The 16758-nt window shown below is 42.1% G+C and overlaps 1 protein-coding gene across 10 annotated transcripts in view; it reads left to right on the forward strand.

Moving 5' to 3' along the window:
• NUP214 (nucleoporin 214) overlaps positions 1–16758 on the forward strand; it is a 126183-nt gene that overhangs the window by 13060 nt on the left and 96365 nt on the right. For 7 of the 10 annotated variants that reach the window (XM_049711405.1, XM_049711406.1, XM_033426936.2 and 4 more), the window contains 7 exons: positions 1261–1387; positions 4258–4419; positions 7603–8077; positions 9394–9569; positions 11771–11868; positions 15086–15172; positions 15379–15528. In XM_049711405.1, the coding sequence (XP_049567362.1) occupies positions 1261–1387; positions 4258–4419; positions 7603–8077; positions 9394–9569; positions 11771–11868; positions 15086–15172; positions 15379–15528 (1275 nt within the window). The remainder of the gene's footprint in view (positions 1–1260; positions 1388–4257; positions 4420–7602; positions 8078–9393; positions 9570–11770; positions 11869–15085; positions 15173–15378; positions 15529–16758) is intronic. The other 3 variants (XM_049711404.1, XM_049711408.1, XM_033426939.2) reach the window with 1 other exon arrangement.

A 16758-nucleotide genomic window follows, 5' to 3' on the forward strand; every position in this document is an offset into this window, starting at 1 on the left:
TGTAAACTTTTTCTTTTAATGGTTACCTCCTTATCCCTAAATAATAATTTGCTTTATCACTAGTTGTTGATTATTAATGTTAAACTATTGGGCTGTTAGGGCAAATGAGGATTTAGCTCACATGTGGCCTTCAAACCCTCCCTCCTTCCTTTCAGTAGGGTTATAGCACTGTTTTAGTTTCTTCTATTTGTTATCTTTGAACTTTAAGTAATCATTTTTACCTTCATTTCTTATGGTATTCCCATACAGCATCTCTCTTGATCTTCCGAGCTGTGAGAGGAACATGTCAGCGCCCCACCCTTGCCTTTAGCACACCTTCCCCACTCCCACCTGTAAGCTGTTGTCATCTGTGTCTCGTCTTTCGCAAAATCAAAGCTGATACTGTTTGTATTCTGTTCTGTAGTGATTAGCAAGCCTTCTTTATTTTGTCTATAGATTGTTTTTCCAAGTTGGAATCCATTTTGTTTACGTTATTATGAATGTGACTATTGACTCCATAGCTAAGTCATGGAGCATAATTATGTTCCCTTTCCTGAGCAGTTTTTTGTTTTTCTGTTTCTCATTGAGCATTATTCCCCTTTGATTCATGCTGCCCAGTTTTGGTCAACGTTGAAAGGTTAGATTTTTAAAAACCAGGAATCATTTGTTGCAAGGAACAGATCCCACTCGAGCAAACTTGAACGAAAGGGGAGTTTATTGGAAAGATGTGGTGGTTTCTCAAGGAATCCAGTGGCAGGATGATTGGCCAGTGTGAGGAACTGACACCAGGAACTAGGAAGACAAGAACTAAGGTTACCTTCTGTCTCTGTGGTCGAGTGAGCACAGGGCATTTGGCCAGCTTTATAAGCTGCTCTGCTCAAGACCTCACTGGAGATCCCCTGGAGATCCTGGTTCCCGTCCCAGATTTCTAGGAGCAGCTACTGACTGGCTTCGTGCAGCTGTTAGATTCACCCTCTGTGTTCAGGAGTCTACCTGGTTGTGGTGGACAGTACTTCAGAGAGTGTTCACAGTAGTGGTTATTTATTCACAAGGCAGGAGGTTCGTATGCCAGGAACAGACAGAGAGGTTGACTTGGAAAAGTAACCCCTCGCTTGCTGGAGGACTCACAGCTTTTAGACTGTTTTTCCAGATTTCAGAGTCTCAGTCAACATACAACTCTAAACCATGTGAGCTGTCTTTTTTCTTCTCTCCTGTTGAGCAGTGCTGGAGAAGGCTCTAACCAACATGGCATTTTCTTCTTCTCCTTGTTCTTTTGTCCAGAGTAATTGGGAATCTTGGCTGCTGGAGGATTCTAGCCGAGCTGAACTGCCTGTGACAGACAAGAGTGATGATTCCTTGCCCATGGGAGTTGCCATAGATTACACCAACCAAGTGGAAATCACCATCAGTAAGTATAGTCTGACACAGCTTAGCGCAGAAGTGGTCTTCTTCCCATCATGGTTAATATTCAAATCCAGCTCTACGTTTTCATGACAGAATCTATCTGCTGTGCACTTTTAACTTGTACCATGTTTCTACTTAAAGAGTGAGACGGTGTGTTGTACAACGCTCATCTAATTTGAATGGATATTCGTTGACCGAGGTCACATACTCTGTGTGTCTGAGTGTCTGAGTGTTGGCGTGTCTGTGTGTGCTTTAGAATACGGCTAAAATACACAGTGCTGATTTCATAGTTTTGTCTCTGTGCCCCTTCCAGGTTCCCAGTGCCTCCCAAGGGGACAGCGCCCCACGGCACTTGGGTGCTACATACCAATACTTGGTTCGAAGGCCTGGTTAGAAAATGGAGGCCTCAGGCACAGGCTTCCAGATGGGGCCTGAGCACATGCTTTGAGTCTGTCTTCTCCCCTGCTGAGGCTCGGCAGGGCCGCAGTCTCCTGAAATGTGAAAGTGAGACAAGACTTTTTTTCTCACAGATCTAGAGAACAAACTAGTGGTTACCAGTGGGGAGAGGGGAGAGCTGGGTGATATCGAGGTGGGGGAGTGGGAGGTACAGACTGTTGGGTGCAAGACAGGCTACAAGGGTGTATTGTACAACATGGGGAAAATACAGCCAATGTTTTGTAATAACTATAAATGGAGTGTGACCTTTAAAAATTGTATAAAAAAATACAGTAAGAGAATAACAAAAAAGAGAGAGAGCAAAGGAAACAGGATAACCAACAACATAACGAAAAGGCAGCCTGTGGAATGGGAAAAAAAATTACAAACCATATATCTGATAAGGGGTTAACATCCAAAATATATAAGGGACTCATACAACTCAATAGCAGAATAAAACAAAGTAAACAATCTGATTAGAAAATGGGCAGGGGACCTGAATAGACGTTTTTCCAAAAAAGATGTACAGATGGCCAACAGGTATATGAAAAGGTGCTCAACATCACTAAGTACCAGGGAAATGCAAATCAAAACCATAATGAGTTATCACCTCACACATGTTAGGACGGCTGTTAGCAAAAAGCTAAGTGATACCAAGTGTTAGCAAAGATGTAGAGAAAAGGGAATCCTTGTATACACTGCTGGTGGGAATGTAAACTGGTGCAGCCAGTATGGAATGGAGCATGGAGGCTCCTCAAAAAATTAAAAATAGGGCTTCCCTGGTGGCGCAGTGGTTGAGAGTCCGCCTGCTGATGCAGGGGACGCGGGTTCGTGTCCCGGTCCGGGAGGATCCCACATGCTGCGGAGCGGCTGGGCCCGTGAGCCATGGCCGCTGAGCCTGCGTGTCCGGAGCCTGTGCTCCGCAACGGGAGAGGCCACAACAGTGAGAGGCCCGCGTATCGCAAACAAACAAAAAAATTAAAAATAGAACTCCCATGTGAGCCAGCAGTTCCACTTCCCTTTCCAAAGGAAGTGAAATCAGGATTTTGAAGAAATAGCTGCACTTCTATATTCATTACAATGTTATTACCGCAGACAAGATATGGAAGCAGCCGAAGTGTCCATCAGTGGATGAATGGGTAGAGGGAATGTGTTATATATACAATGGACTGTTCAGCCATGAAAAGGAAATCCTGCCATTTGCAACATGGATGGACCCTGAGTGAAATAAGTCAGACACAGAAAGACAAATACTGCACGATCTCAGCTATATGCGGCGCCTAAGAAAGTTACACTCAGAGAAGCGGAGAGCAAGAATGGTGGTGGCCAGGGGCTAGGGGGTGGAGGAAATGGGGCGGTGTCGGTCAGAGGGTAGAAACGTTCAATTATATTAGGAATAAGGTCTGGGGATCTATACTTGAAATTTACTAAGGGCGTAGATCTTAACATAGACACACTCCTATATATAAAATAGGCAACTAATAAGGACCTACCCTATAGCCCAGGGAACTCTACTTAATACTCTGTAATGACCTATATGGAAAAAGAATCTTAAAAGAGAGTGGATATATGTGTGTGTATAACTGATTCAGTGTAGCAGAAACTAACACAACATTGTAAATCAACTATACTCCAATAAAAATTTTAAAAAAAAAAAGTTTTCACCACACACACAAAATGGTAAAGTACGTGAGGTGGTGGATGTGTTAATTAGCCTGGTTGTGGTGATCATTTCACAGCGTATACATCCATCAGACCATCATGTATACCGTAAACACGTGCGATGTTTGTGTTTTATCCCAGTAAAACTGGGAAAAAATATTTGTTTACAAAAGGCCATATTCTTTGTGCTTTGTGCTTCATTTTAGAAAGGTGTACCCGTCAGACACCACTAAGTTCCTTGTCCTTTCCCTGGTCAGGCTGTTTGGTCTGATTAGCTCATTTACTCTGATTCTCGTAAAGACTTAATTGACAAAATACATGCTTATGATTCAACTGTGAATGAATATAAAGTAGTGGGACTCACTTCTCTGTGCCCTACCATGTGTTTTCCAAAGAGGCTCATCTGTCATTTTTTTTTTTTTAACTAAAGGAGTCGCTTCCTGGAGACTCCTGTCTTGGTCAGGGGAATGCTAAACCTACCTCCCAAACACCGGGACACACGTAAAAATCAGAGGTTTGGGAGTCAGAGCTACTGCAGGACTGCTAGGGCTTCCCTGTAGGGCTGGTGGGACGGTGCCATCTGATCATGGCAGTAGCTCTTCTTTAAGGAGCTGTTTCATAAAAGGTTGTTCAGATCCAAATCAGAACAAACCAACTCGAGCTACTGTAGAGATGAGTCCTGTGAAGCGTCTTTTGCTTCCGGCAGTCTTCCGCTTCTGGGCCCAGGCCCTTCAATCTACTTGGCCCTTTTATCACCTTTGTTTTCTTTTTTAACAGATGATGAGAAGACTCTTCCTCCTGCTCCAGTTCTTATGTTACTTTCAACAGATGGTGTGCTTTGTCCATTTTACATGATCAATCAAAATCCTGGTGTTAGGTCCCTCCTCAGGACACCAGAGCGGCTCTCATTGGAAGGAGAGCGACAACCCAAGTCATCAGGTGCGTGCCTCCCCCCATTTTGGCCGAGAAGGGGATACCGAGGGCTTGTACAGGAGTATTTGCTGGGATGAATACTGTGAGGACACACAGTGGTTATCTTTATCAGCCAGTCTATCTTATCGAGGCAGGACTAATCTTTTCCTCAGACACATGCACATACTTGCCTTCTCTCCCCCCCAAGCTTTATTCTCCAACCTTTACTTTAGAGAAAAAGGAATCGCAGCCCGATGGATCCCATTAGGTAATTTACTGACAGTATCCTATTATAAGACCCTATATTATATGGTCTGAAACCTAACATGTTTAATCATGAGAGGTTGGTTAAATAAATGATTGTACATCCATACAGTGAAATGCCATGTAACTATTAAAAATGTTATATTTATTGACAAGGAAAGGACAGAACATATTGTAAAAGAGCACTGTATACTCTGATTCCTTTTTTATGAGAAAAATATGTACATAGAAAAAATACTTGAAAGATGTTAAAATCTAAACAGTGGCTATTGCTGGGTGATGAGAACATGGGAATTTTCTCTTTGTATTTAATTTTCTTTAGTTTATTTTCCCCCTCCTCTTTGAAGATATCGCTTAAGTAATATATGTTTATTGGAGAAAAATTAGAAAATACAAAGACAGAACCACTTCAGAACCCGTCAAGCAATATAGCCAGTCAGCATTTTGGTAGCTATGCTTCACATACATAAATGCATGCATGTGAGTGCCCATCTGCGTCTTCAGAATTCTCACAACGGCAGTGGGTCACTTGTGAGAACAGAATGAACTTTCTAGAAGGGCATTGTTTCATATTGTGGAATTTTACTAATATTTCTTTTTTTGAATTTTGTGAGTATATAACTAGTAAGTTTTTTCTCTTCTAATATAGCTTAAAAAGCTCATACTGCCACCAATTCTATATCTAGGAAGAAATGTTGACCAGTTGGGTTAGATGTGGTGGAGAACACTTAGGGGATCTTTTCTCACTGCTTCCCAATGCAGAGTGAGTTGTACTTCATAAATAGAGCCACTCAGATACTTGGGCTCCTATCAACTGGCAGTGTGACCCCAAGTAATGTACCGGGTGCCTTGCATAGACTGTATCAGTGTTGTTGTGTTGGGATATCTCCTTATCTGCAGTGTGTACTCTGAGTTATTTTTTCCCCTTTAAGTGGTCCTGAGTCCCATGAACTACCTATACTCAGTTGCTGGGTCTGTCTGTAACAAGCAGTGTACCCTGTGAAGTCGGGAGCCTGTGGGATGTTTGTTTCTGAGCACAGTTCAGTGTGAGGGGCTTGCTACAAGCCCCTTATTCCCTGAGCGCGAGCGAAGACCAGTTTTACTGTTTGCCTCTCCTAGAGAAACCCCGTGTTCCCTCATGCTTAGCCCAGAGGTAACAGCCATGTTTAGATGAGAGGAAGAGGGCCACTGAAGGGGGAGGAGGTGTCCCACCAGTTCACCAGCTCTAGATGAAGCTGGCTCATGGGTTCAGAGGACATCAGTGCTTCTGCTTGCTCCCACACTCCAGCGCCAAGGATGCTGGGTTGAATGATCACAAAGAGCAGCATGATGGTTTTCAGATATTTAGTTCCATTTTCAGTGGGGAAGATGCCTGTGATTTCTTTGGGGTTTGGCATATGCTTTTTGTATTGGTCTACTAAATGCATGGAAGTGATTGACACATATGCTTGGGTCTCTAAAGAGGTAAGCTGTTGTTGGTTCCATATTTATTGTGTAAAGGAAGTATTAACAGAATAGATAGGCTTGCATTATATACTGTCATCGAAGTGACAATTTACCTGGGGGTCGTTGTTTTCAGAAAGTGGCGTTTTCATAGTTGTACCCTAAGCATTTCCTTGCTTTAGACATAGTGAAGGTAAACTGTCACCTCTGACAAGTTGGAAGAACCAAGACCCATAAATGTATTGACAAAAAATACTGCTTTCTTAGTTAGTTATTTACTTTGGAGAATTAACATGTTTATAGAAAGTTTGGAAAATAGAAAAAAATTTAAACTTGCCTTTTATGGTATTCTCTCTCAGTGTTTTTTCATAAACATCTTCATAGTTGTGATTATATTGTATACAAAATTGGTATGCTGGTCTTTTATTTAAATTTTAAGTGTTTTCCAGGTTCTTAAGTAATTTTTATGATTCATTTAGGAGTGTTTAACACTCTGTTGAATATATTTTACCATTTGGGTTGTATTAAATGTCTTTTTCATTTTTTAGGTTATTTCCGTAGTCTTTATTCTTAAAATTGGGATTACTAGGTACATGTTCTGTGATTTTTGAGGCAAAATGCTAAAATGCTTTCTAAAAGACTGTGCTAAAAAGGTACCTAGTAGTGATAAAAAGTTTCAAGTTTGTTTTACCCTTTCAGACATCGGGGATTATATATATTTTTATTTTGATAATTTAGAGGACAGCCAAAAATATGCCTCTTTTAAATTTGTATTTCTTTGATTAGAGAGACTGAATATATTTTCTTTTTATGAATTAGATTCCCAACTTATATCTATTAAAGTCTCAAATTTTTTTAAATCTCAATTTGTATGAACTTTAAAAAAAATAAAACATATTACTTGTCATTTGCTGCAAATTTTTTTTCATTTACCTTTTGGTTGTATAACTATTTCTGTACATAGTCAAATCTTTATCTTTTGTGTTTTTTTTGGGGGGGTCACTTTTAGGTTTATCAAGTTGATAGACTAAGAGACAACTCACTTTTTGCCTCCTTTGTGTTGAGATATAGTTATATATATGCTTTTGTATATGTGTGTATCTTTAATTAACCTAGAGTTGTTTTAGTGACTATTATGAGGTGTAAGTCTGAATTAAAGGTTTTTCCTGATAATAAAATATTGCAGAATAACTTATTTTTCACTGTAACATTGAGAAGTGTATTTTTTCTACATTACTCAAGTGGGTGTTCATGAAGTCCTATTAATCTAATGTCTTTTTGCATTTCCTTTTTCCTTCAAAGTTTTAGACATCTTACCATATGGAATGTTTGCTATGGAAAGTCCAACATCAACTCCATTTCCCTTTTTTTTTTCCCTTGTGGAATGAGAACCGTTATTTCTGGCTTCATTCTTCCACAAACCCACTTGCTTTCTGTGATGTGGACCTCCACTGTTACGGGGTTAACTTCTCCCTTCCTTTTTCTCCATATTTCCCATTGCAGGAAGTACTCCTACTACTCCCACCTCCTCTCAGGCCCCGCAGAAGCTCGATGCGGCAGCAGCCGTAGCTCCTGCCTCCGTTCTGCCTTCATCACCGGCTGCTCCCACCTCCACCTTCTCTTTGCCTTCCGCCGTGGGAGCCCCTGCTGTGTTCTCCTTTGGTTCTTCATCCTTGAAGTCATCTGGTTCTGTCACTGGGGAGGCCCCTCCGTGTTCCAGTGCCTCTGACAATTCCAAAGCAGCCTTGGGCCCTGGAGCATCCTCCTTCTCTTTTGTTCCTCCTCCTCAAGCCTCCCTCGTGCTCACCCCTGCGGCCTCTCCCATGGCACCCTCGGCTGCCTCATTCTCCTTTGGATTGTCGGGTTTTAAGCCTACCCTGGAAAGCACACCAGTGCCAAGCGTGTCTGCTCCAAACACAGGAATGAAGCCCACCTTCCCACCATCAGCCTCTGCAGTCAAGGTCAACCTTAGCGAAAAGTAGGTAACACTTAAAGTTTGACGGGTAGAAATATCGCTTGTTGTTCACTAGAAATAGAGTCACTGTGAGTGGAGTTATTGAATAGATTTTCTTTTCCTTTTTCCCATGGTAATACTTGCAAGTGGTAAAAATGCAAACAACATAAAGGTTTGCATTTCATCAGTGGACAGAGTCCAGAGATGTCTCTTAGAATTTTTTTTTTTTAACTGTTAGAAGTTTATATTTAAATGCTTGTTTTGCTTTTGCAGGTTTTAAATGTAGGAGGTATTCCTTACTTTTAAAAAATGAAGCAATACAGACTATATATCCCTTAAGGAAATTGAATCTCTCTAGTCCTTTTTCTCCCTTGTGTCCACTCTTGACTCTCTGAACTGTTTTCCACATAGCCACTGAGCGATCTTGTGAAATTGTAAATACATCAGATGACAGTCCCCAGCGGCTTCTCATTGCTCTTTGAGTACAATCCAAACACTTCAGCGTGGTATTCCACTTTCCTCCAGATCTGGGTCCTACTAACTCACTCATATCTTACTTTTTACTTCTTTATCTGCTTGTTTTGTTCTCACCAGTAGCATGTAAGCTTCTTGAGTGAAGTAATCCCTTATACCTTGTAACCCTTCCTAAGATAGCCATTGAGTGTAAACGCTACCAGTTTTCCCCCACTCTTCTGTATTATCTCTTATTACTGTGAAGGGGCTGCTGGCCGCTGTCATTGTTCATATTAAATTTGCCACACAGCCACTTCATTCTAAAGGTTGCCTAGTATTCCAGTTTGTGGCCACACCGTAATCTATTTGACCAGTCATCTGATGCTGGTTGTTTACATTGTTCACAGACGTTTGCCCTTTAGGTGGAACTTACCTCCCCTCCCAGTAGAGGGTCAGCATCCCAAAGAGGGTGACCTGCTCTCCTCTTCCTTCCTCATTCCCCAGAGATGATCACCCCACAACGAGTTCTCAGTAATTTCCTTGGCAAAGGGAGAGCACTAAACTCTCCTAAGTCCAGTAGAGTCCCACCCTCTTTCTTTACTCAGCTTGATAGAATCGACAATAAATGTTTTATGCCGTGATAAACTTAGTTTCATCATCATGTTAAGTACTTATTAGATATTTTCACTGACTTTTTCATTCCAAATAAGCAGATGATAAAAGTTTTCATGCAGCTTTCACCTTTTATAAGAAATAGCTAAATGTTTGCATTTCCTGAAGGCAAAAAAGTATGGATAGTAAGTTATCCTTTGATGATCGCTCATGACCAGTGTGAAAGGATCTCACAGCAGCAGGCCATTTTGATCCATTCGGGCTTCCATTTTCAGGTTCACGGCCGCGGCCACCTCTGCTCCTGTTCACAACTCACAGAGCTCACCCTCAATGCTGCCATTCTCCTCGGTCTCCAAGCCAGCATCCTCTGGACCTCTCAGCCACCCTGCACCTCTCTCGGCATCATCCAGTTCCTTGTCATCCAAGTCCTCAGTCTCTTCCTCAGTATCGGGTATGATTTTAAGCAAACTGCTTTAGAGCTCAATCCTGAATTCCCAGATGTATATTTCTCCAAGCTGTGGGACTTCCCTGGCGGTCCAGTGGTCAGGACTCTGCGCTTTCACTCCCAGGGGTGCGGATTCAATCCCTGTTTGGGGAACTGAGATCCTGTAAGCTACACGGCACGGCCAAAAAAATTTTCCCAAGTTAAAAATCCTTACTTTTAAGGACTGTTGTTTAAATCCTTTTTCTTGCTTCCTGTAACTCACACTGAAGTTCTGTGGCTTTTGTACTCTGGATTGGGAAGGTTCACAGTGGCCTCAGTGCTGCCATGCTGTCTCCATCTTGTTGTGGGACATTTATCTTCATGCAGAGCCTGCCCTACGTGAAGGTCAGTCACAGAGCAAGTCTTTAAGCCACATAGAGGAGAAGGAGCCTACGGTGGCTTTATGCTTATGTCCTCTGATGACTGTCTTTGGGTTTTCACACTCAGCCCTACCGCAAGCAAATTTATTAAATAGAGATCATAAATGGGAATAACGATTATAGCCAAGTTGAAGTGCGTTATAAAACCCCATGAGTAAATGTTCTCAGCCTATCTCTTTCTTCCTTCAAACCTACAGAAAGGTTGCATAAATTATATTCTGAATACCATGCCCTTCCCTGAGAGTCAACACTTGCTAATATTTTGCACCATTTGCTTTATGTCTTTTCCTTTTTAATGTAATTTTTTTCTAAAACATTTGAAAGTTAATCGCAGACATGAAACACTTCACCCCTAGGAACTTCAGTATGTTTCCTAAAAATAAGGGTACTCAATACATTGTCACACTGAGGAAATTTAAGAGTAATCCAGTCTACAGCCGATATTCGCATTTCCACAGTTGTCCTTTTAATGTTCTTTGTAGTCGTTTTTTCCCTCCCTCCACTCCAGGAGCCACTCAAGGACCACATGTTATGTTCCGATTTTGTCTTGTTAGTCTCAACCAGTTTCTCACCTTTTTTGTCTTTCTCAACATTAACATTCGTGAAGAGGTCAGGCCAGTTAGTTTTGTAGACAGTCCCTCAGTTTGGATTTGAGTTTCCACATGGTGAGATTCGCATGAAACGTTTTGAGCAGTAATACCACATAGGTGATGTGCATCACATCACAGGATTTCTTTTTGTCCTGACGTAAGTGATGTCAGTTTGCTCACATGGTTGGGGTGGTGTTTGTCAGATCTGTCTCAGTTTGTAAGTTGGTTGCTTCTGTGAATTCCAGTGGTAATACCTAGCCAGACATACTTGGGTAGCCATTTGGTGTTTGAGCGTCAGGAATCATTTTATCTTGATAGATATTGAGCAAGCATTGAGCTGTGAAATTCCTGAAATCTCTCTTACCTATTGCTCAGGAGAAAGAGCTGCCTTGTGGCGTTTGCCAAAGTCACCTCATTCTGGGACTTGTCATCAAATTCTGGAAAGCACCTGTCTGTGACCCAAAAAATTAACAAGCCTTCCTCTAGTCTTTTCCCATGTCTTTACAGTTTGGGAGAGAGGAGATGTACCGTAACACACGTACATTTTCTCCGTTTCCACCGCTTACCACCCAGATCTCCCTACCCCCATTGACATATTTAATTCTTACAGTTTGGTGGGTCTTGCATTATTGGATTGCAATCCCAGTTGTACACTGGACGCAGTGGGGGATCCCCTCCCTATCCGTTTAATCAGGCTCTCTGGAGATGAGGCTTGGGTATGAGTTTTGGTGTATTTTTTTAAAGAACTCCTAGGTGATTCTAATGCACAACAGGGTGAGACTTGTCCTAGAGGCTTCCAGGAGGGTCCTGAAGACCTGTGAGTTCTTACAGGGTGATGGGGATTACTGTTCTGGTGGTCTTTAAACTTTGCCCCCAGTTCCCAGAGGTGCATCAGGAGCCTCTGGGGAGTAAGGATGGGCCAAGTGGGCAGCCTCCTGGGCCTGCACACCACCCACACACCTATGATCAGAGACACTCCAGTTCTACCTGCTTTACAAAGGAGTTTCCCGTTTTAAAATGTAATACGTGTTTTTTAGTTATTTGGGAACTGTGGGTGTCACTCTTGGTAACAAAGATCATAAACGGGGGCTAGGGACAATGAGAAACTTTTTTTTTTTTAGGTTTGAGGAAAGGATGTTTGTGATAGGAGAAATAATGGGAATAAATACTGTTGGTTTTAACTGACTTCTTGTTCTAGCAGGGCGGTCTGCTCAGGGTAGTCCAAGTGCAGTGCCGTCAACGGTACAGAAATCACCCAGGATAACCCCTCCAGTGGCCAAGTCAGGCTCTCCCCAGGTATGTTTAAACTCAACCTACAATGCTGTGTTTATTAATTTACTGCCCAAAACATACATGTTTATAAAATGGGTTTTTGTGTTTTAGAATTCACACCTTTGAAATAGTATATAGGATTATGTGATAGGAAATACCAAAGTATGATCTTTGAATATTTGTAATGTGAGCTCATAAAAGCCATTTATCTCAACCCTAGAGTCTTAGAATTGTTTTCTCTGCTGGTTCCTGAGCTTATCCATGTTATGTTCCGTTTGTTGAATTCTCTTTATGTCTGAAGACTGTGGTGTAGCACCTGATTTTTTTCTCTCATTCCCAAAGTAACCAAGAAATCTACCCACTGCCTTCTTTTTCTTTTTCTTTCCATAACAACTCAGTTTATTTTAGTTACTTAGTTTTTTACTAACATAGAATACACATGGGGGTAAAAAAGGATACACGTGACACACGTCCACCTCAGTGAATTGTCACCAGCTGAATACACCTTGGTAACTAACACCCAGATCAAGAAATAGAACATACTAGGGTCCCGGAGTCCCCCTCATGTTCACCTTTCTGGTCACAACTCTTGCCAAACGGGTCTCACTATATGATTTCTAATAGCATAGCTTAGTTTAGCCTGTTTGTACCTTCTGTAAAGTGGAATCATACAGTATATATTCCTGTGTCTGACTGTTTTGCTCAACATTATGTTTGTGAGATTTTTCTGTATCATTGTTGCTGTATGGAATTCATTGGGCGACTCTACTACAAGTTTCCTTCCATCCTTGACAGGCATTTGAGTAGTTTCTGGGTTTAAGTCATTGTGAATAGTGTTGTTATAACCATGCTAGCTGACGTCTTTGGGTTAATATGTGTATGCGTTTTTGCTGGGCAGTTACCTAGGAGTGGAATTGTTGGGTCATAGAATACTCATATGTTCCTCTTCAGTACGTTCCTACTAGGAGCATGTGAGTTCAGCTGCTCCACATCCTCGCCAGCCTTTGTATTTTTCATTGTTTATTGTTGTTGTATTTTGTGGTTTTGATTAGTATTTCCCTGATGACTAGTAAAATTCAGCTTTTTTTTTTCATATGACTCTTAGCCTTTGACTGTCTTCTTTTACAGGGTGTCTTTTGGGTTGTCTTTTTCTTACCGATCTGTAAGAGTTCGTTCCTTGTTGGATATGCACATGCATGTGCAAACACATACGTATAATGCAAATACTAATACTTTCTCATTCTCTGAATTGCCTTTACATTTTCTTTGTGGTGTCTTGTGATGACTACAGTTCTTAATTTTACTATAATTCAACATATCAATTTTTCTTTTATAATGAGTGCATTTTGTGTTCTGTTTTAGAAATCATTTCTTATTCCAAGGTCAAAACGATGTTTTCCTGGGCTTCCCTGGTGGCGCAGTGGTTGAGAGTCCGCCTGCCGATGCAGGGGACACGGGTTCGTGCCCCGGTCCGGGAGGATCCCACATGCCGCGGAGCGGCTGGGCCCATGAGCCATGGCTGCTGAGCCTGCGCGTCCGGAGCCTGTGCTCCGCAACGGGAGAGGCCACAGTAGTGAGAGGCGCACGTACCGCAAAAAAAAAAAAAAAAAGATGTTTTCCTATGTTTTCTGAAAGTTTTATTATTTTACTTTTCATACTTAGATCTGCAGTCTGTCATCTCCATTTATTTTTATGGTTTAACTTAAAGAGCATTTTCTGTCCATTTCCCACTTGATTACTTGAGTGTCCTCAGAACAGGAGTCATGTCTTTTCCTTCTGTCCCTCTCCCAGTCAACCTCTTCCTGCCCCCAGCATACACCTGTACAGGCTCCACAGTAAATGGCCAGTTTACAGGTGTAGGTTTTGGCATAAAGCATGACACATGGCATTTATGAAATAAAGCTGTTTTAATGAATGCTTATGCAGTCTGAAAACTCTCCATGTGTTACTTGCTGTAGGTATCAAATAATCTGAAAGCCATCTCAAGTTATAACATCTCCAAAGCAGAATCCTTGATTTCCGTCTTCCCCAGACCCTGTTCCTTTTCTAGTGTTCCCATGTCAGTAAGCAGCACTAACCAGGTAGTTTGCTCTACCCCCAGTCCAGAAGTCATCCTAGATTCCTCTCTTTAGTAGCACCTCCCCCAGTCCATACTAGCAAAGGTCTCGCCAGCTCTGCTCTGTGATGTGTCATATGTCATAAATCCACATCTCTGTCCCCTGCTAACATCGTATTTCAGACCATTATCATCTCCTCCCTCATTAGCCTCCTGACTCCTCTTCCTACTTCTTTTCCTACCTGTCACTGTCATCCATGCTCTATTTAGCAGTAGGAGGGATCTTTTAATATCGTAAATCAGAATAGTTTAAACTCTCCTAAAACTCCGCTAGTACTTTTCCAACACACTTAGAATAAAATCCAGACTCCTTGGAATAGCTTTACACGACCTGCCTCTGCCTGCCCCCAGCTCCCTCCCTGACTTGATGTGCCCACATTCACTTTATATCTTTGCCTCAAACTTGCCGGAGTGTTTCCTGCCTCAGGTTCTTTGCACTTGCTCTTCTCACTGCCTGGAGGTGCTTCCCCTAGAGCTTTCCATAGCTTTCTCCCTTTCTTCAGGTTTCAGTGCAGAGGCAGTGATCAGTGAGAGCTTTTGGGCTGTCTCATGTCAAGCAGTGCCCACTTTTATTCTCTCTATATGTTCCTGTTTAGTTTTTTCGTATCACTTATCACTAGCTGAAATTACCTGAGTTGTTTGCCTCTTATTATATGTCTTGTCCCAATAGATTGTGAGTTCCATGAGGGTAGGGACCTCATCTACCTTGTTTACCTCTATCTAGAGCATATCTTTTTTTTTTTTTTTTTTTTTTTGGCGGTACGCGGGCCGCTCACTGTTGCGGCCTCTCCCATTGTGGAGCACAGGCTCCAGACGCACAGGCTCAGCGGCCATGGCTCACGGGCCCAGCCGCTCTGCAGCACGTGGGATCCTCCCGGACTGGGGCACGAACCCGCGTCCCCCGCATCAGCAGGCAGACCCCCAACCACTGTGCCACCAGGGAAGCCCTAGAGCATATCTTATACCAGGAAGGTGCCCAGTAAATACGGGTTCAAAAGAGTGAATGGTGGAACAGTGATGGTATTGTGAGAGCGCCACACCTGTGATAGACACTGAGCCACCTGCTCCAGGAAGCCATTACTTGGGGGGTGGGGTGCACTTTAAAACCTTTGCCTTTCATTTCAGGCAAAATCACTTCAGCCTCCTGTTACAGAAAAGCAGGGACATCAGTGGAAAGAGTCAGACCCTGTGATGGCTGGAATCGGGGAGGAGGTAAATTTGTTCCTGCAGATTTTTCCAGAAGTAGCTCTGATAGTGAGACTTGACTGGCTCTGAGTGTGGACTCATACGTGACTGTTTTATTCTGGCATTGAGCCTTGGCTTGTCCCGGGAGTCTGTGCTGTTAGTGGGCCCAGGAGCAGTGACATGACTGCCATGCCATTCAGACTGAGCCGTCTCCTCATCTGTGGCCTCTGCAGATCACTCACTTTCAGAAGGAGTTGGAAGAGCTGAAAGCCCGAACCTCCAAAGCCTGTTTCCAAGTGGGCACTTCTGAGGAGATGAGGATGCTGCGAACAGAATCAGATGACCTGCACACCTTTCTTTTGGAGATTAAAGAGACCACAGAGGTTTGTGTTTTTGATATTCTTCCTAAGTTGAATTGCACATTTGCAAATTGTTGTCCTAATACTCCACGGATATATATATTTTCTCTCTTCAAGAACCACCAGTGTTGTTTTTTATGTGGCTGAGTGGTTTACCTAGGAATGCCTGACTTCAAACCCTACCTTTAGCACTTAATAATAAATTATGTGACTTTCGGCAAATTATTCCAGCTATTCTATGTTTTAGTTTTCTCATGTGGAAAATGGAATAATAAGTACTTTCTACCCCATTGACACTTACAAGGCACTCCATAAAAGTTTATTCTAGTTGTTAATTTTGTTTACAGATATATATATATATTTTTTTTTTTTCTTTTTTTTTTGCGGTACGCGGGCCTCTCACTGTTGTGGCCTCTCCTGTTGCGGAGCACAGGCTCCGGACACGCAGGCTCAGTGGCCATGGCTCACGGGCCCAGCCGCTCCACGGCATGTGGGATCTTCCCGGACCGGGGCACGAACCCGTGTCTCCTGCATCGGCAGGCGGACTCTCAACCACTGCACCCCCAGGGAAGCCCTAGTTTAGATATATTTGAAAATTTACTCAGTCTTTTTTCTTGGTATAAAAGCAGACTTTAATGAAGGTACTGTGGGTCATTTACAGGAGAAAATTTACTGTTTTTTATAGTAAATTGTTAGGTTATAAAGGGTTAGGTTTAAAGTAAAAGCAGGATACTTAAGAGCATATACAGTATAAAAGTAACAAATATTTGTTGTTAACTGTTTATTTACTGTGTTACAATTATTACTACTTACTATGTGCCAGGCATATCTATATTATCTCATTGAATCCTCACAGCTTTTCTGTGTGGTAGGCACTATTATTCTTTTTGTTTTGCAAGAACAGGAAACCAAGGCTTAGAGAGATGAAGTAATTTGCCCAAAGCCACCCAGTTACTGAGTTATAGAGCCAGGATCCCAGTTCAGACCGCCTGACTCCAGAGCTCTGGTCTTAAGTAACACACTTGGAAAGAGGAAAGTTCTCAAGGGTGGGGAAGGGATAAATTGGGAATTTTGGATTAATAGATACTACTATATGTAAAGTAGATAGACAACAAGGACCTACTGTATAGTACAGGGAACTATATTCAATATCTTGTAATAACCCATAATGGAAAAGAATCTGAAAAAGAATATATATATATATGTATATATAACTGAATCACTTTGCTGTACACTTGAAACATCGTAAATCAA

This window comes from Orcinus orca, chromosome 6 (genome assembly GCF_937001465.1).
Source record: "Orcinus orca chromosome 6, mOrcOrc1.1, whole genome shotgun sequence".
Classification (NCBI taxonomy): Eukaryota; Metazoa; Chordata; class Mammalia; order Artiodactyla; family Delphinidae; genus Orcinus; species Orcinus orca.